Raw genomic sequence first — 20,000 nt, forward strand, 5'->3', positions numbered from 1 at the left:
CACCATCAACAACAACAACCACCATCAACAACAACAACCACCACCATCAACAACAACAACCACCATCAACAACAACAACCACCATCAACAACAACCATCAACAACCACAACCACCACCATCAACAACAACCACCACCATCAACAACAACCACCATCAACAACAACCACCATCAACAACAACCATCAACAACAACCACCACCATCAACAACAACCACCATCAACAACAACCACCATCAACAACAACCATCAACAACAACCACCACCATCAACAACAACCACCATCATCAACAACAACCACCATCAACAACAACCATCAACAACAACAACCACCACCAACTCAACTACAGCAACCACCACCGCAACCACCAAAACTCCCCCGTGTAGAGACGCAAAGATAAAGATCCCCCGTGTAGCCTCTAACAGACTGTAGGGGCAAGTGCTGTTAGCGAGTGGCACCTATGAAGGCCAGTACAGCACACGAGGGGGTGGGTGGCCAGCACCACGCCCGGCCGCCTTTGTCTCCCCAGCGGCGATGTTTACTACACACCGCACCAGGTACTCATTTGAGGCTGAGTCGTCCTAGGGGAGACCCAGGACCGGTTCAGATAATCGTCACTGGCGGTGTTTGCCGTGAGCGGGAATTGAACCCGGGTCGCCAGGTTCATAGCGGAGCGTAGAGCTAACCACTACACTATCACTCCCCACACACACACAATGAGACACACACAGACACACACAGACACACACACAGACACATACACTGAGACACACACACACATACACACACGCAGACACACTAAGACACACACACATATACTCACACGCAGACACACACAACAACAACCGCCATTCGCCACTAAGTGGCGGTGACGTCACCACGACGCTTGTTCCAGGCTATGTGCACCGTGAGGCCACGTGAAGTGTCGAACGCCCGCTGGCAGGAGGTCACTGGGCAGACCCAGGTGCCACGGGTCGACTGACTGAGATGACTGGCTGATGCACCACCTGTGCCCCCTACTGTGCCAACCTGCTGTGCTTTAGCCACCCGGCGCTCCGCTCGTTGTTGTGAGCGTCGCTCCTCCGCCCTCCGTTGTTGTTGGAGGGCGACTGCCTCCAACTGCCCAGTAGCATCCTTCACGAGCCTCCTCCACAGAGGCCGATCTTGACACCGCTGGTACCAGTCATCGGCAAGTCCACTCAGCTCCACGTCCTCCTGTACCACATCACTCCATCTCTTCTCTAGCCCGTGCCGCGCCCGCTTAGCCCCCTCAATCCGGCCAAACAAAAGCTGTTTCGGCATGCGGTGGCTGGGCATGCGGGCTACATGACCCAGCCATCGCAGCCTTGCCTGCCGGAGGAGCTCACCGATGGGACCCTGCCCAGATCTTTCAAGGATTTGTGAGCTCCTCACACAATCCAGTCTGGTTAAACCCAGGATGGATCGTAGGCAGGCCAGCCTAAATGTTTCTAACCGGCGAAGATGTTCCATTAGGGGGGTCCACGTTTCGCAAGAGAAGGGAGGGAATGACCGTGGCCGAGAAGACCTGAAGCTTAGTGCGGAGCGACAGACCAGGTAGCTTCCACACAGCGTTACGCAACCGATGAAAAGATATTGCCGCTCGACTGATTCGGAGTGAGACCTCTGCTGTTAAACTGGAGCCAGTCATAAGCACACTGCCCAGGTATGGGAAACTCTCCACTCTCTCCACAACTGCCCCATCACCGATTGGGAGTTGTGGGGGTGGAGTGTCCGATGGTACAAAATACCCAGGCAGGTGCTTAGTTTTGGTGGGGCTGATGGTAAGGCCCCACCTCTTAGTGGCACGCTCCAGTCTCAGCAGCAGCGTCTCCAACTCCTCCTCTGACTGAGCAGCTATTACCAAATCATCAGCATACATAACGTGGTTGAGCAATAGGGAGCCATCCCTTGACCGCACCCGGGCATTGATTAGCCTCCCATTATATCTGTACCATATGGAGATTCCCCCGGTACAGCTATTGAAGGCTTCACGAACTACGTGGTCAAAATAGATGTTAAATAATGTGGGAGCCAGAGGACATCCCTGTCGCACCCCAAGGTGTACAGGGAATGGCTCTGACTCCCGGCCACGTAGTTTTACCCGGGCCCGCTCACCATCATGAAGGTCCTTAATGATCGTGAGCAGAGGGTCAGGTACTCCAAAAGCACGAAGAACGACCCAGAGCCCAGGCCTACTGATGGTATCATAGGCCTTGACCAGGTCAATAAAGCAGAGATGTAGGGCTTGTTGGAATTCCCTACACCTCTGCTGTAGCAGACGGACAGAAAATATGGCATCTGTGCAGGACCGCCCTTTCCTGAAACCGCATTGGGGCTCCGCAAGCCTCTCCTCAGCGTGCCTGGCAAGGCGATGCTGAATAATCCTTGCCAGGACCTTTCCCGGCACACTGAGGAGTGAGATGCCCCTGTAGTTGTTACAGTCTGTGCGGTCCCCCTTCTTAAAAAGGGGGACCACCAGGGCATCCTTCCAATCCTGCGGAACCCGTCCAGTGGTCCAGACTGTTGTTATGATGTAATATAGGGCAGTCTGTGCACAAACGCCACCCTTCCTCAGTATTTCGCTTGGGAGATCATCTCTGCCCGGTGCCTTTCCTGGTCTCAGACTCCGGATCGCCTTCAGTACTTCCTCAACAGATGGCACCTCAGCCAGCCACTCACAGGGGGTGACTTCTTCTTCTTCTTCCAATATTTGAGGCACCGCAGCCTCAGCAGGGTCATCCCCACTTTGCCCCAATGACGTTGTCTGGGCTGAGGGATTTTCCCTCCCCCAGGACCTCACAGAAACGCTCAGCAAAATCTGCAAACCTATTCCTGGGGGTCGGAGATTGGATCACCGTTTTTTCCCCTAATGATGGTAAAAGGTGTGGCGCTGCAGGTTACTTTTTGATGGAGTTAAATGGAGATTTGTGATCGGGGGCCATTGAGGCAGACTCCATCTCCTCAGCAACCTGCGACCACCACCCATCCTTGCAGCGCCTCACGGCTCTCCGAACCTCCGAGCAAAGGCTGCGGTAAGCCTCCTCATTCTCCGACGTGGGATGCTGTAGCCGATGACAGTGGGCCTGTCGCTTTTTCTCAGCCAACCTGAACACCTCCTCTGTCAGCCAGGGTCTCTGGGGAGGTCTGGACCACGTACCCAAAGCAGCCATTGCAGCTGCATGAGTCACAGTCCTAAACCTCGCCCATTTACCCTCGACATCAGGAGGAGTGGGGAACGATGCCAACCCCAGCCGCAAGCGACGTTGAAATTCTCGCTTGCAACTTTCATCAGCTAGCTGAGACCAGGCCACCTTAGGTTGGAATGGGGTCCTGGGTGTACACCCACCACCGGAGTGGAAGAATGGCAGGCGCATCTTACAGATGACAAGTCGATGGTCAGAGGGCAGATCAGCTCCACGGTAGGTCCTGGTGTCAATGACATGGGCCCGCATCCACTGATCCGTCATTTTGTAGTCCAGCAGATGTTCTTGCTTGGACCCGGCATGCATCCATGATGTTGTGTGGATGCGCCGATGCCGGAACAGCGTGTTGGTAATTACAAGCCCATGGGCTGCACAAAAATCTAGCAGCCTCCTGCCGTTGTCATTGAGCTGATCTGGCCCATTGCCTTCAATCACTCCAGGCCAGGCGCCAGCATAATGACCAACTCGGGCATTGAAGTCGCCCAACAAGATGACTCTATCCCGAGGGGCCACTTTAGCCGGCACCTGTGACAGGAGGTCATAGAAGGCATCTGACTCATCGGCTTTGCCTGCATCCCTCCACGGATGTTCATCTTCGGTGGGGTTGTAACCAACCACCACCACCACCACTCCTCGCCTCGTGTTAATTGGGAGGCGAGCCCACAGTAGATCTGGGACTTACGGCTTCCCACACCTCACCGCCACGCTCCCACGCCCCCTTCATTATTATTGGCAGGCTCCTGCCCCGAGTGGAGGACTGTCCACCCCTCATGATGACCGGAGCCAGAACCGGTCCTACCGGACCTGCCGAATACCACAGAGGCCCAGGCGGCTACAGGTCCACCTCCCGACGGAGGAGCAGCAGCCTCTCCTCCGCGCCGAGAGGGCCTGAACATTCCCACGCGGACAATCTCGGCGCTTCTCCTGTTGCCGGGGGCAGGCCGAGATGGGGGTGGGATGGTGGCTCTGGCAGATTGAGTTTGGCCAGAAGGCGTCATGGACGCCTGTCCCACTGGTCTCTAGCACGGCCACGAACCACCACTGTCATCGCCGCAAACCATCACCATCACCACAGCCACCGCTATAGCCATCAGCAACAACCATCGCCACAACACTCCACCTTCATCGCCAAAACCACCACTTTCAGCATCATCGCCACAACCACCTCTATCACCATCATCGCCACAACAACCGCTATCACCATGACCACCCCCATCATCGCCACAACCACCACTATCACCATCATCGCCACAACAACAGCCATCACCACGACGACCACCATCATCGCCACTACCACCACCATCATCACCACAACTATCACCATAACCACCACCACCACCATCATCACCACAACAACAACCACCACTATCACCATGACCACCACCATCATCACCACCACCATCACCACCATCAACACCATCATCACCATCACTATCATCACCATCAACATCATCATCACCACAACCAACCACCATCATCACCATCACAACCACCACCATCGCCACCACTATCACCATCACCAACACCACCATCATCATCACCACAACCACCATCATCACCAGCACCACCACCACCGTCACGAGTCACCTGTGCCACCTTGTCAGCTACATCCTTTACGTCATCTTTCTTGGCATCTTCCCCTTTCAGATCATCGTCACCATCTTCATCATCGTCACCATCATCATCATCCCCATCATCATCATCATCGTCGTTGTCGCCACCACCCTCAACGTCTTCCACTTCGTCCACGACTCTAGCCACTTGATCATCGCCATCGTCATCACCACCACTACCGCTGTCATCATCACTATCGTCGACTGCTTCACGATCGCCATCTTCATCTTCACCGTCGTCGTCATCTTCACCGTCGTCTTCGTCATCTTCATCGTAACCACCTCCATCGTCGCCGCGATCTCCGCGAGAGATATCCAGGACGCACGACTCCTGGACGGAACGGCGTGGAGGGAGAGACACGGGCGGATCCGTGGAGGTTACGAGTCGCGGAAAGAGAGACGGACATTGAAGAATGCAATGACAGGAAAGTTTGGGGACTTCAATGTTAAAGTGTCCACCCGTAGACTTCAATGTTAAAGTGTCTACCCGTAGACTTCAATGTTAAAGTGTCCACCCGTAGACTTCAATGTTAAAGTGTCTACCCGTAGACTTCAATGTTAAAGTGTCTACCCGTAGACTTCAATGTTAAAGTGTCTACCCGTAGACTTCAATGTTAAAGTCTCCACCCGTAGACTTCAATGTTAAAGTGTCTACCCATAGACTTCAATGTTAAAGTGTCTACCCGTAGACTTCAATGTTAAAGTGTCTAACCGTAGACTTCAATGTTAAAGTGTCCACCCGTAGACTTCAATGTTAAAGTCTCCACCCGTAGACTTCAATGTTAAAGTGTCCACCCGTAGACTTCAATGTTAAAGTGTCCACCCGTAGACTTCAATGTTAAAGTGTCTAACCATAGACTTCAATGTTAAAGTGTCTATCCGTAGACTTCAATGTTAAAGTGTCTACCCATAGACTTCAATGTTAAAGTGTCTACCGATAGACTTCAATGTTAAAGTGTCTACCCATAGACTTCAATGTTAAAGTGTCCACCCGTAGACTTCAATGTTAAAGTGTCCACCCATAGACTTCAATGTTAAAGGCTCCCATAGACTTCAATGTTAAAGTGTCTACCCGTAGACTTCAATGTTAAAGTGTCTACCCGTAGACTTCAATGTTAAAGTGTCTACCCATAGACTTCAATGTTAAAGTGTCTAACCGTAGACTTCAATGTTAAAGTGTCCGCCCATAGACATCAATGTTAAAGTGTCTATCCGTAGACTTCAATGTTAAAGTGTCTACCCGTAGACTTCAATGTTAAAGTGTCTACCCATAGACTTCAATGTTAAAGTGTCTACCCATAGACTTCAATGTTAAAGTGTCTACCCATAGACTTCAATGTTAAAGTGTCCACCCGTAGACTTCAATGTTAAAGGCTCCCATAGACTTCAATGTTAAAGTGTCCACCCGTAGACTTCAATGTTAAAGGCTCCCATAGACTTCAATGTTAAAGTGTCCACCCGTAGACTTCAATGTTAAAGTGTCCACCCATAGACTTCAATGTTAAAGGCTCCCATAGACTTCAATGTTAAAGACTCCCATAGACTTCAATGTTAAAGGCTCCCATAGACTTCAATGTTAAAGTGTCCACCCGTGGACCTGAATGTTAAAGTGTCCACCCATAGACTTCAATGTTAAAAGCTCCCATAGACTTCAATGTTAAAGTGTCTACCCGTAGACTTCAATGTTAAAGTGTCTACCCGTAGACTTAAATGTTAAAGTGTCTACCCATAGACTTCACTGTTAAATTGTCTAACCGTAGACTTCAATGTTAGTGTCCGCCCATAGACTTCAATGTTAAAGGCTCCTATAGACTTCAATGTTAAAGTGTCTACCCGTAGACTTCAATGTTAAAGTGTCTATCCGTAGACTTCAATGTTAAAGTATCTACCCGTAGACTTCAATGTTAAAGTGTCTACCCATAGACTTCAATGTTAAAGTGTCTACCCATAGACTTCAATGTTAAAGTGTCTACCCATAGACTTCAATGTTAAAGTGTCCACCCGTAGACTTCAATGTTAAAGTCTCCACCCGTAGACTTCAATGTTAAAGTGTCCACCCGTAGACTTCAATGTTAAAGTGTCCACCCATAGACTTCAATGTTAAAGACTCCCATAGACTTCAATATTGAAGGCTCCCATAGACTTCAATGTTAAAGTCTCCCATAGACTTCAATGTTAAAGTCTCCCATATACTCCAATGTTAAAGGCTTCCCATAGACTTCTATGTTAAAGGCTCCCATAAATTTCAACGTTAAAGTCTCCCATAAACTCCAATGTTAAAGTATCCCATAGACTTCAATGTTAAAGACTCCCATAGACTTCAATGTTAAAGTCTCCCATAGACTTCAATGTTAAAGGCTCCCATAGACTTCAATGTTAAAGTCTCCCATAGACTTCAATGTTAAAGGCTCCCATAGACTTCAATGTCAAAGGCTCCCATAGACTCTAATGTTAAAGGCTCCAATAGACTTCAATGTTAAAGACTCCCATGGACTTCAATGTTGAAGGCTCCCATAGACTTCAATGTTAAAGTCTCCCATAGACTTCAATGTTAAAGTCTCCCATAGACTTCAATGTTAAAGTCTCCCATATACTCCAATGTTAAAGGATCCCCATAGACTTCAATGTTCAAAGCTCCCATAGACTTCAATGTTAAAGTGTCTACCCATAGACTTCAATGTTAAAGGCCCCCATAGACTTCAATGTTAAAGGCTCCCATAGACTTCAATGTTAAAGTCTCCCATAGACTTCAATGTTAAAGACTCCCATATACTCCAATGTTAAAGTCTCCCATAGACTTCAATGTTAAAGGCTCCCATAGACTTCAATGTTAAAGTCTCCCATAGACTTCAATGTTAAAGTCTCTACCCATAGACTTCAATGTTAAAGTCTCCCATAGACTTCAATGTTAAAGTCTCCCATAGACTTCAATGTTAAAGTCTCCCATATACTCCAATGTTAAAGGCTTCCCATAGACTTCTATGTTAAAGGCTCCCATAAATTTCAACGTTAAAGTCTCCCATATACTCCAATGTTAAAGTATCCCATAGACTTCAATGTTAAAGACTCCCATAGACTTCAATGTTAAAGTCTCCCATAGCCTTCAATGTTAAAGGCTCCCATAGACTTCAATGTTAAAGTCTCCCATAGACTTCAATGTTAAAGGCTCCCATAGACTTCAATGTCAAAGGCTCCCATAGACTCTAATGTTAAAGGCTCCAATAGACTTCAATGTTAAAGACTCCCATGGACTTCAATGTTAAAGTCTCCCATAGACTTCAATGTTAAAGTCTCCCATATACTCCAATGTTAAAGGATCCCCATAGACTTCAATGTTCAAAGCTCCCATAGACTTCAATGTTAAAGTGTCTACCCATAGACTTCAATGTTAAAGGCCCCCATAGACTTCAATGTTAAAGGCTCCCATAGACTTCAATGTTAAAGTCTCCCATAGACTTCAATGTTAAAGACTCTCATATACTCCAATGTTAAAGTCTCCCATAGACTTCAATGTTAAAGGCTCCCATAGACTTCAATGTTAAAGTCTCCCATAGACTTCAATGTTAAAGTCTCTACCCATAGACTTCAATGTTAAAGTCTCCCATAGACTTCAATGTTAAAGGCTCCCATAGACTTCAATGTTAAAGTGTCTACCCATAGACTTCAATGTTAAAGTCTCCCATAGACTTCAATGTTAAAGGCTCCCATAGACTTCAATGTTAAAGTGTCTACCCATAGACTTCAATGTTAAAGTCTCCCATAGACTTCAATGTTAAAGGCTCCCATAGACTTCAATGTTAAAGTCTCCCATAGACTTCAATGTTAAAGGCTCCCATAGACTTCACACAGATCACGCCAATTCCCACAGAGATTTGGCGTCATCTGGTCGAGCACCAATTGGGTCGAGGCTCAAAAGAAAGCCGTCCCTTGGTGTGGACCAATCAGTTTCAAGGACAATGCATCATATTATCATAGTGTGTGTTTTTTCTTTGCATTTTGACCGCAGGTATTGTGGTTAATGCTGTAACATGAATCCTTGTAAAAAGGTTTCAGTTTTGATGCCAGAAAAAAGGGGGAAAACCCTATTATTACATGAAGATAGTTCAGTTTTAGAATGGGTCTCCATAGGTATGGGTCTCTGTGTATCTCTGTGGGTCTCCATAGGTATGGGTCTCTGTGGGTCGCTTTGTATCCCTATGGGTCTCTGTGAGGTTATGGGTCTCTGTGGGTCTATGTGTATCTCTATGGGTCTCTGTGTATCTCTGTGGGTGTCTGTGTATCTCTATGGGTCTCTGTGTATCCCTATGGGTCTCTGTGAGGTTATGGGTTTCTGTGGGTCTATGTGTATCTCTATGGGTCTCTGTGTATCTCTGTGGGTCTCTGTGTATCTCTATGGGTCTCTGTGTATCCCTCTGGGTCTCTGTGAGGTTATGGGTCTCTGTGGGTCTATGTGTATCTCTATGGGTCTCTGTGTATCTCTGTGGGTCTCTGTGTATCTCTATGGGTCTCTGTGAGGTTATGGGTCTCTGTGGGTCTATGTGAGTTTCTATGAGTCTATGTGGGTCTCTGTGGGTCCATGTGAGTCTCTAAGAGTTGATGTGGGTTTCTGTGGATCTCTATGAATCTCTATGAGTCTCTGTAGGACTATGTGAGTCTAAATGAGTCTCTGTGGGTCTCTGTGGGTCTATATAAGTCTCTAAGAGTTTATGTGGGTTTCTGTGGGACTATGTGAGTCTATATGAGTCTCTGTGAGTCTATGTGGGTCTCTGTGGGTCTCTGTGAGATTCTCTGAGTCTATGTGGGTCTCTGTGGGTCTACGTGAGTCTCTAAGAGTTTATGCGGGTCTCCGTGGATCTCTATGAATCTCTATGAGTCTCTGTGGGACTATCTGAGTCTATATGAGTCTCTGTGGGTCTATATGAGTATCTATAAGTCTATGTGGGTCTCTGTGGGTCCTTGTGAGTCTCTATGAGTCTGTGGGTTTCTGTGGCTCTATGTCAGTCTCTTAGAGTATATGTGGGTTTCTGTGGGTCCATGTGAGTCTCTAAGAGTCTATGTGGGTCTCTGTGGGTCTGTGTGGGTCTCTATGAGTCTCTGTGGGTCCATGTGAGTCTCTATGAGTATATGTGGGTCCATGTGAGTCTCTATGAGTCTATGTGGGTCTCTGTGGGTCCATGTGAGTCTCTATGAGTTTATGTGAGTCTCTGTGGGACTATGTCAGTCTCTATGAGTCGATGTGAGTCTCTGTGGGTCTCAGTATGGGTCTCTGTGGTTCTCTGTGAGTATGGGTCTGAGTCTCTGTGGGTCTCTGTGGGTCTCTGTGGGTCTCTGTGAGTATGGGTCTCAATGAGTGTGGGTATGAGTTCAGTATCAGAGTTATTGTTGGCCAGGATTTTGTACCAAAACCAAAGCAGCAGCTGAAATTTGTCTCATTGGGCCACTGTGTTACCTCGTTCCATAGCAAAGAGACAACATCGAGAACCAGGGCTCGAACCCAGGCATCAGAGGTTCAGACATAGTAGTGTAGTGTGTAGTGTTTTGTATAGTAGTGTAGCGTAGTGTGTAGTGTATAGTAGTGTATTGTATAGTAGTGTAGCGTAGTGTGTAGTGTATAGTAGTGTAGTGTATAGTAGTGTAGTGTATAGTAGTGTAGTGTATAGTGTAGTGTATAGTAGTGTATAGTAGTGTATAGTGTAGTGTATAGTGTAGTGTATAGTGTAGTGTATAGTGTAGTGTATAGTGTAGTTTATAGTAGTGTATAGTGTAGTGTATAGTGTAGTGTATAGTGTAGTTTATAGCAGTGTATAGTGTAGCGTGTAGTATATAGTGTAGTGTATAGTGTAATACGTAGAGTATAGTGTAGTATGTAGAGTATAGTGAGTAGTGTAGTATATAGTTTAGTACGTAGAGTATAGTGTAGTAGGTAGAGTATAGTGTAGGGATTCTATCACTACCAACGTTACTCACCTGATATGGTAGACACCACGTGACAGGAAGTAAAAACAAGCCCCTCTCCGATTGGTTAATTGACGGGGCAGAGGGGAAGAGGGGGGGGTGTGCTCAAAGGGGATTGGTTAGAAGCAGGGGGGGCGGGGGTGGGTGATGCAAGGTGATTGGAGGGTAGAAATCCGACACTGGAGTGGGCGGGGACACGGAAGGGGATGATTGACAGGTTGCGTCGGGTAGGATATCCACGGGAGAGAGTGGTGAAGGTGATTGGCTGAAGAGTGGTGGGAAGAAAATGGGGGAAAACGCCCAGGGTACCTTGGGGGTAGGCCCGAGGAAGATTGGGGGAAGGGAGGGAGACCTTGAAGGATACGGGGACTCCTCTACGTACGAACGAGTTGTGATGCCAGGAGGTTCTGTGTTCGTAAGTCGAGTCGTTAGTGAGCCCAACTCAACTGCCCAAGATTCTAAACGCGATGAACGGCGTGGACACCAAACGCGGGTTGAATGGCTTTGAGCTTTGTAGAAACTCCCGTAGATGTAGATGTAGATGCCACTGGTTCTTCACGTTCTGTAGATGTAGATGCCACTGGTTCTTAACGTTCTGTAGATGCCACTGGTTCTTCACGTTCTGTAGATGTAGATGCCACTGGTTCTTAACGTTCTGTAGATGCCACTGGTTCTTCACGTTCTGTAGATGTAGATGCCACTGGTTCTTAACGTTCTGTAGATGCCACTGGTTCTTCACGTTCTGTAGATGTAGATGCCACTCGTTCTTCACGTTCTGCAGATGGAGATGCCTCTGGTTCTTCACGTTCTGTAGATGTAGATGCCACTGGTTCTTCACGTTCTGCAGATGTAGATGCCACTCGTTCTTCACGTTCTGCAGATGGAGATGCCACTGGTTCTTCACGTTCTGTAGATGTAGATGCCACTCGTTCTTCACGTTCTGCAGATGTAGATGCCACTCGTTCTTCACGTTCTGCAGATGGAGATGCCACTGGTTCTTCACGTTCTGTAGATGTAGACGCCACTGGTTCTTCACGTTCTGCAGATGTAGATGTCACTGGTTCTTCACGTTATACAGATGTCGATGCCACTGGTTCTTCACGTTCTGTAAATGTAGATGTCACTGGTTCTTCACGTTCTACAGATGTAGATGCCACTGGTTCTTCACGTTATGTAGATGCCACTGGTTCTTCACGTTCTGTAGATGTAGATGCCACTGGTTCTTCACGTTCTGTAGATACCACTGATTCTTCACGTTCTACAGATGTAGATGCCACTGGTTCTTCATGTTCTGCAGATGTAGATGCCACTGGTTCTTCACGTTCTGCAGATGTAGATGCCACTGGTTCTTCACGTTATGCAGATGTAGATGTCACGTATTCTTCACCTTTCTGCAGATGTAGATGCCACTGGTTCTTCACATTCTGTAGATGTCACTGATTCTTCATGTTCTACAGATGTAGATGCCACTGGTTCTTCTCGTTCTGCAGATGTAGATGCCACTGGTTCTTCACGTTCTGTAGATGCCATTGGTTCTTCACGTTCTGCAGATGTAGATGTCACTGGTTCTTCACGTTCTGTAGATGCCACTGATTATTCACGTTCTACAGATGTAGATGCCACTGGTTCTTCACGTTCGGCAGATGTAGATGCCACTGGTTCTTCACGTTCTGCAGATGTAGATGCCACTGGTTCTTCACGTTCTGCAGATGTAGATGCCACTGGTTCGTCACGTTCTGCAGATATAGATGCCACTGGTTCTTCACGTTCTGCAGATGTAGATGCCACTGGTTCTTCTCGTTCTGCAGCTGGAGATGCCACTAGTTCTTCTCGTTCTGCAGATGTAGATGCCACTAGTTCTTCACGTTCTGTAAATGCCACTGGTTCTTCACGTTCTGCAGATGTAGATGCCACTGGTTCTTCACGTTCTGCAGATGTAGATGTCACGGGTTCTTCACCTTTCTGCAGATGTAGATGCCACTGGTTCTTCACGTTTTGCAGATGTAGATGCCACTGGTTATTCACGTTCTGTAGATGCCACTGATTCTTCACGTTCTGCAGATGTAGATGCCACTGGTTCTTCACGTTCTGTAGATGTAGATGCCACTGGTTCTTCACGTTCTGCAGATGTAGATGTCACTGGTTCTTCACGTTCTACAGATGTAGATGCCACTGGTTCTTCACGTTCTGTAGATGTAGATGTCACTGGATCATCACGTTCTACAGATGTAGATGCCACTGGTTCTTCACGTTCTGTAGATGCCACTGGTTCTTCACGTTCTGTAGATGTAGATGCCACTGGTTCTTCACGTTCTGTAGATACCACTGATTCTTCACGTTCTACAGATGTAGATGCCAATGGTTCTTCATGTTCTGCAGATGTAGATGCCACTGGTTCTCACGTTCTGCAGATGTAGATGCCAATGGTTCTTCACGTTCTGTAGATGCCACTGATTGTTCACGTTCTGCAGATGTAGATGCCACTGGTTCTTCACGTTCTGCAGATGTAGATGCCACTGGTTCTTCACGTTCTGCAGATGTAGATGTCACGGGTTCTTCACCTTTCTGCAGATGTAGATGCCACTGGTTCTTCACATTCTGTAGATGCCACTGATTCTTCATGTTCTACAGATGTAGATGCCACTGGTTCTTCTCGTTCTGCAGATGTAGATGCCACTGGTTCGTCACGTTCTGTAGATGTCACTGGTTCTTCACGTTCTGTAGATGCCACTGATTCTTCACGTTCTACAGATGTAGATGCCACTGGTTCTTCACGTTCTGCAGATGTAGATGCCACTAGTTCTTCACGTTCTGCAGATGTAGATGCCACTGGTTCTTCACGTTCTGCAGATGTAGATGCCACTGGTTCTTCACGTTCTGCAGATGTAGATGCTACTGGTTCTTCACGTTCTGCAGATGTAAATTCCACTGGTTCTTCACGTTCTGTAGATGCCACTGGTTCTTCACGTTCTGTAGATGTAGCTGCCACTGGTTCTTCACGTTCTGCAGATGTAGATGCCACTGGTTCTTCACGTTCTGCAGATGTAGATGCAACTGGTTCTTCACGTTCTGCAGATGTAGATGCCACTGGTTCTTCTCGTTCTGCAGATGTAGATGCCACTGGTTCTTCACATTCTGCAGACGTAGATGCCACTGGTTCTTCACGTTCTGCAGATGTTGATGTCACTGGTTCTTTACGTTCTGCAGATGTAGATGCCACTGGTTTTTCTCGTTCTGCAGATGTAGATGTCACTGGTTCTTCACGTTCTGTAGATGTAGATGTCACTGGTTCTTCATGTTCTGCAGATGTAGATGCCACTGATTCTTCACGTTCTACAGATGTAGATGCCACTGGTTCTTCACGTTCTGCAGATGTAGATGCCACTGGTTCTTCTCGTTCTGCAGATGTAGATGCCACTGGTTCTTCACGTTCTGCAGATGTAGATGCCACTAGTTCTTCACGTTCTGTAGATGTAGATGCCACTGGTTCTTCACGTTCTGTAGATATAGATGCCACTAGTTCTTCACGTTCTGCAGATGTAGATACCACTGGTTCTTCACGTTCTGCAGATGTAGATGCCACTATTTCTTCACGTTCTGCAGATGTAGATGCCACTGGTTCTTCACGTTCTGCAGATGTAGACGCCACTGGTTCTTCACGTTCTGTAGATGTAGATGTCACTGGTTCTTCACGTTCTGTAGATGTAGATGCCACTGGTTCTTCACGTTCTGCAGATGTAGATGCCACTGGTTCTTCACGTTCTGTAGATGTAGATGCCACTGGTTCTTCACGTTCTGTAGATGTAGATGTCACTGGTTCTTCACGTTCTGTAGATGTAGATGCCACTGGTTCTTCACGTTCTGCAGATGTAGATGCCACTGGTTCTTCACGTTCTGTAGATGTAGATGCCACTGGTTCTTCACGTTCTGCAGATGTAGATGCCACTGGTTCTTCACGTTCTGTAGATGCCACTGGTTCTTCATGTTCTACAGATGTAGATGCCACTGGTTCTTCTCGTTCTGCAGATGTAGATGCCACTGGTTCGTCACGTTCTGTAGATGTCACTGGTTCTTCACGTTCTGTAGATGCCACTGATTCTTCACGTTCTACAGATGTAGATGCCACTGGTTCTTCACGTTCTGCAGATGTAGATGCCACTAGTTCTTCACGTTCTGCAGATGTAGATGCCACTGGTTCTTCACGTTCTGCAGATGTAGATGCCACTGGTTCTTCACGTTCTGCAGATGTAGATGCTACTGGTTCTTCACGTTCTGCAGATGTAAATTCCACTGGTTCTTCACGTTCTGTAGATGCCACTGGTTCTTCACGTTCTGTAGATGTAGCTGCCACTGGTTCTTCACGTTCTGCAGATGTAGATGCCACTGGTTCTTCACGTTCTGCAGATGTAGATGCAACTGGTTCTTCACGTTCTGCAGATGTAGATGCCACTGGTTCTTCTCGTTCTGCAGATGTAGATGCCACTGGTTCTTCACATTCTGCAGACGTAGATGCCACTGGTTCTTCACGTTCTGCAGATGTTGATGTCACTGGTTCTTTACGTTCTGCAGATGTAGATGCCACTGGTTTTTCTCGTTCTGCAGATGTAGATGTCACTGGTTCTTCACGTTCTGTAGATGTAGATGTCACTGGTTCTTCATGTTCTGCAGATGTAGATGCCACTGATTCTTCACGTTCTACAGATGTAGATGCCACTGGTTCTTCACGTTCTGCAGATGTAGATGCCACTGGTTCTTCTCGTTCTGCAGATGTAGATGCCACTGGTTCTTCACGTTCTGCAGATGTAGATGCCACTAGTTCTTCACGTTCTGTAGATGTAGATGCCACTGGTTCTTCACGTTCTGTAGATATAGATGCCACTAGTTCTTCACGTTCTGCAGATGTAGATACCACTGGTTCTTCACGTTCTGCAGATGTAGATGCCACTATTTCTTCACGTTCTGCAGATGTAGATGCCACTGGTTCTTCACGTTCTGCAGATGTAGACGCCACTGGTTCTTCACGTTCTGTAGATGTAGATGTCACTGGTTCTTCACGTTCTGTAGATGTAGATGCCACTGGTTCTTCACGTTCTGCAGATGTAGATGCCACTGGTTCTTCACGTTCTGTAGATGTAGATGCCACTGGTTCTTCACGTTCTGTAGATGTAGATGTCACTGGTTCTTCACGTTCTGTAGATGTAGATGCCACTGGTTCTTCACGTTCTGCAGATGTAGATGCCACTGGTTCTTCACGTTCTGTAGATGTAGATGCCACTGGTTCTTCACGTTCTGCAGATGTAGATGCCACTGGTTCTTCACGTTCTGCAGATGTAGATGCCACTGGTTCTTCACGTTCTGTAGATGTGGATGTCACTGGTTCTTCACGTTCTGTAGATGTAGATGTCACTGGTTCTTCACGTTCTGCAGATGTAGATGCCACTGGTTCTTCACGTTCTGTAGCATGTAGATGTCACTGGTTCTTCACGTTCTGCAGATGTAGATGCCACTGGTTCTGCACGTTCTGCAGATGTAGATTCCACCACCGCCATCATCTATCGCACGGCGGTTAGAACCTAAGACTCTCAGTCCTAACAGCTGCAACTGGACGTACGGGAACACACTTTGTTCGTACCTCTGAAAGTTCGTAAGTCGAACGTTCGTAGTTAGAGGTGGTCCCCGTGGGAGAGGAAGAGGAGGGCAGGGGTAGGAACGTGAGTGAGCTCGAGACGCTTGGAGTGAATGAAATCGTCGAAGACTCCGCTGAGTGTTTGTCCCTGGTGCTGGAAGAGAAAGAGACTCTCCAATTATTGAAGTCTCAATGTGTCCAGGTGTCACCAATCACAGAGACCCACAGAGACCCATAGACTCACAGAGACCCACAGACACCCACAGAGACTCACAGCGACAGACAGACTCACAGAGACAGACAGACTAGCAGAGATCCACAGACACCCACAGTAGTGAGACACTGCTAGTGAGACACTGGGTAGTGACAGACTGAGTAGTGAGACACTGGGTAGTGAGACACTGGGTAGTGAGACACTGGGTAGTGAGACACTGGGTAGTGAGACACTGCTAGTGAGACACTGGGTAGTGAGACACTGGGTAGTGAGACACTGGGTAGTGAGACACTGGGCAGTGAGACACTGCTAATGAGACACTGCGTAGTGAGACACTGGGTAGTGAGACACTGGGTAGTGAGACTCTGGGTAGTGAGACACTAGGTAGTGAGACACTGGGTAGTGAGACACGGCTAGTGAGACACTGGGTAGTGAGACACTGGGTAGTGAGACACTGGGTAGTATGACACTGCTAGTGAGACACTGGGTAGTGAGACACTGGGTAGTGAGACACTGGGTAGTGAGACACTGCTAGTGAGACACTGGGTAGTGAGACACTGGGTAGTGAGACACTGGTAGTGAGACACTGCTAGTGAGACACTGGGTAGTGAGGCACTGCTAGTGAGACACTGGGTAGTGAGACACTGCTAGTGAGACACTGGGTAGTGAGACACTGGGTAGTGAGACACTGCTAGTGAGACACTGGGTAGTGAGACACTGGGTAGTGAGACACTGCTAGTGAGACACAGGGTAGTGCTTCAAACGCACCATTAACGCAGACTCACAGAGACCCACAGAAACCCACAGAGACCTATGGTCACAGAGATCCGTACCACAACTAAACGAAGTTCGTGTTACCGGTTGGTGATGCCCCACTGAGGTGTTTTGTTCAGATATAGGACCTCGCCATCACAACTTGGTAGCAGATGAACCAAATGGCTGACGTCATCATCATCATAGAGGCCCACAGAGACTCACAGAGACCTATAGACTCACAGAGACTCACAGAGACCCACAGACTCACAGAGACTCACAGAGACCCATAGACTCACAGAGACTCACAGAGACCCATAGACTCACAGAGACTCACAGAGACCCACAGAGACCCACAGAGACTCACAGAGACCCATAGACTCACAGAGACTCACAGAGACCCACAGACTCACAGAGACCCACAGAGACTCACAGAGACCCATAGACTCACAGAGACCCACAGAGACTCACAGAGACCCATAGACTCACAGAGACTCACAGAGACCCACAGAGACCCAAAGACACACACAGAGACTCACAGAGACCCACAGACTCACAGAGACCCACAGACTCACAGAGACCCACAGAAACACAGAGACTCACAGAGACCCACAGACTCACAGAGACCCACAGAGACCCACAGACTCACAGAGACCCACAGAAACCCACAGACCCACAGAGACCCACAGACACACACAGAGACTCACAGAGACCCACAGACTCACAGAAACCCACAGACACAGACTCATAGAGACACACAGAGACCTACGGACTAACAGAGACCCACAGACACACACAGACTCACAGAGACCCACAGACTCACAGAGACCCACAGAGACCCACAGAGACCCACAGAGACCCACAGACTCACAGAGACCCACAGAGACCCACAGACCCATAGAGACCCACAGACACACACAGACACACACACAGACACACACAGACCCACAGAGACCCACAGAGACCCACAGAGACCCACAGGCACTCACAGAGACCCACAGACACACACAGACTCACAGAGACCCACAGACACCCACAGAGACTCACAGAGACCCACAGAGACCCACACTAAAACGAAACTAAGTCCATGCAAGGCCTCACTGGCGACCTGTCCATCACAAACGTTAGCAGCTCAGTCGAGCGGCTGATATCATCACCACCTAGCCGCAGGTAGCGACTACTAAAAGCGTCGGTGGCGTTGATTCTAAAAGTGGAGGGGAGCCAGAGGAAAATCCACGCAGTGACCACCACGGGGAGAGAGACTCCAAACTTAGACAGCAGCAGCAGGCATTGGTCAGGGTGTGGGATCGAAGCCAAGGACCTACCGTAGACCAGGCGAGGTAGTTAACATCTCCTAGGCAGCGTGGCAACCAAATAAAACGAAGGCTAACACCGCCATCACCACTAACACTACCGCCACTACCACTACTACTACCACCACAACTACCCTCACCACCACCACTACTACCAACACCACTACTACCACTACCGCCACCACTACCACCACTACCACCACTACCACGACTACCACCACTACTACCACCACTACTACCACCACTACCACTACCACCACTACCATCACCACCACCTCCACTACCACCACTACCACCACTACCATCACCACTACCATCACCAATACCACCACTACTACCACCACTACCACTATAACCACTACTACCACCACTACCACCACCACCACCACTACCACCACTACCACCACCATTACTACCACCACTACCATCACCACTACCACTACCACCACTACCACCACCACTACCACCACTACCACCACCACTACCACCACCACTACCACCACCACCACCACCACCCCCACCACTACCACCACCACTACCACCACTACCACCACTACCACTACCACCACCACTACCACCATCACTATCACTACTACCACTACCAACAACAACCGCCATTCACCACTAAGTGGCGGTGACGTCACCACGACGCTTGTGCCAGGCCATGTGCACCTTGAGGCCACGTGAAGTGTTGAACGCCCGCTGGCAGGAGGTCACGGGGCAGACCCAGGTGCCACGGGTCGACTGACTGAGATGACTGAGATGACTGGCTGATGCACCACCTGTGCCCCCTACTGTGCCAACCTGCTGTGCTTTAGCCACCCGGCGCTCCGCTCGTTGTTGTGAGCGTCGCTCCTCCACCCTCCGTTGTTGTTGGATGGCAACTACCTCCACCTGCCCAGTAGCGTCCTTCACGAGCCTCCTCCACAGAGGCCGATCTTGACACCGCTGGTACCGGTCATCAGCAAGTCCACTCAGCTCCACGTCCTCCTGTACTACATCACTCCATCTCTTCTCTAGCCCGTGCCGCGCCCATTTAGCCCCCTCGATCCGGTCGAACAAAAGCTGTTTCGGCATGCGGTGGCTGGGCATGCGGGCTACATGGCCCAGCCAACATAGCATTGCCCGCCGGAGGAACTCACCGATGGGACCTTGCCCAGATCTTTCAAGGATTTGTGAGCTCCTCACACAATCCAGTCTGGTTAAACCCAGTATGGATACGTAGGCAGGCCAGCTTAAATGTTTCTAACCAGCGAAGATGTTCCATTAGGGGGGTCCACGTTTCGCAAGCGTAGAGAAGGGA

At 48.5% G+C, this 20,000-nt stretch overlaps 1 protein-coding gene across 7 annotated transcripts in view; it reads right to left on the minus strand.

The window, feature by feature from the left end:
• Positions 1-20,000, minus strand: part of LOC116957384 (X-linked retinitis pigmentosa GTPase regulator-like) — a 91,360-nt gene that overhangs the window by 2,596 nt on the left and 68,764 nt on the right. For 5 of the 7 annotated variants that reach the window (XM_076055867.1, XM_076055870.1, XM_076055869.1 and 2 more), the window contains 2 exons: positions 16,424-16,571; positions 4,811-5,167 (listed from right to left, as the gene is read on the minus strand). In XM_076055867.1, coding sequence (XP_075911982.1) covers positions 4,867-5,167; positions 16,424-16,571 — 449 coding nt within the window. In that variant the 3' untranslated portion in view covers positions 4,811-4,866. Of the gene's footprint in view, positions 1-4,810; positions 5,168-16,423; positions 16,572-20,000 lie in introns of those variants that run through there. The other 2 variants (XM_076055873.1, XM_076055874.1) reach the window with 2 other exon arrangements.

Source organism: Petromyzon marinus, chromosome 73 (genome assembly GCF_048934315.1).
Source record: "Petromyzon marinus isolate PM22_M1 ecotype Great Lakes invasive population chromosome 73, UKy_Petmar_22M1.pri1.0, whole genome shotgun sequence".
NCBI classification, from domain to species: Eukaryota; Metazoa; Chordata; class Hyperoartia; order Petromyzontiformes; family Petromyzontidae; genus Petromyzon; species Petromyzon marinus.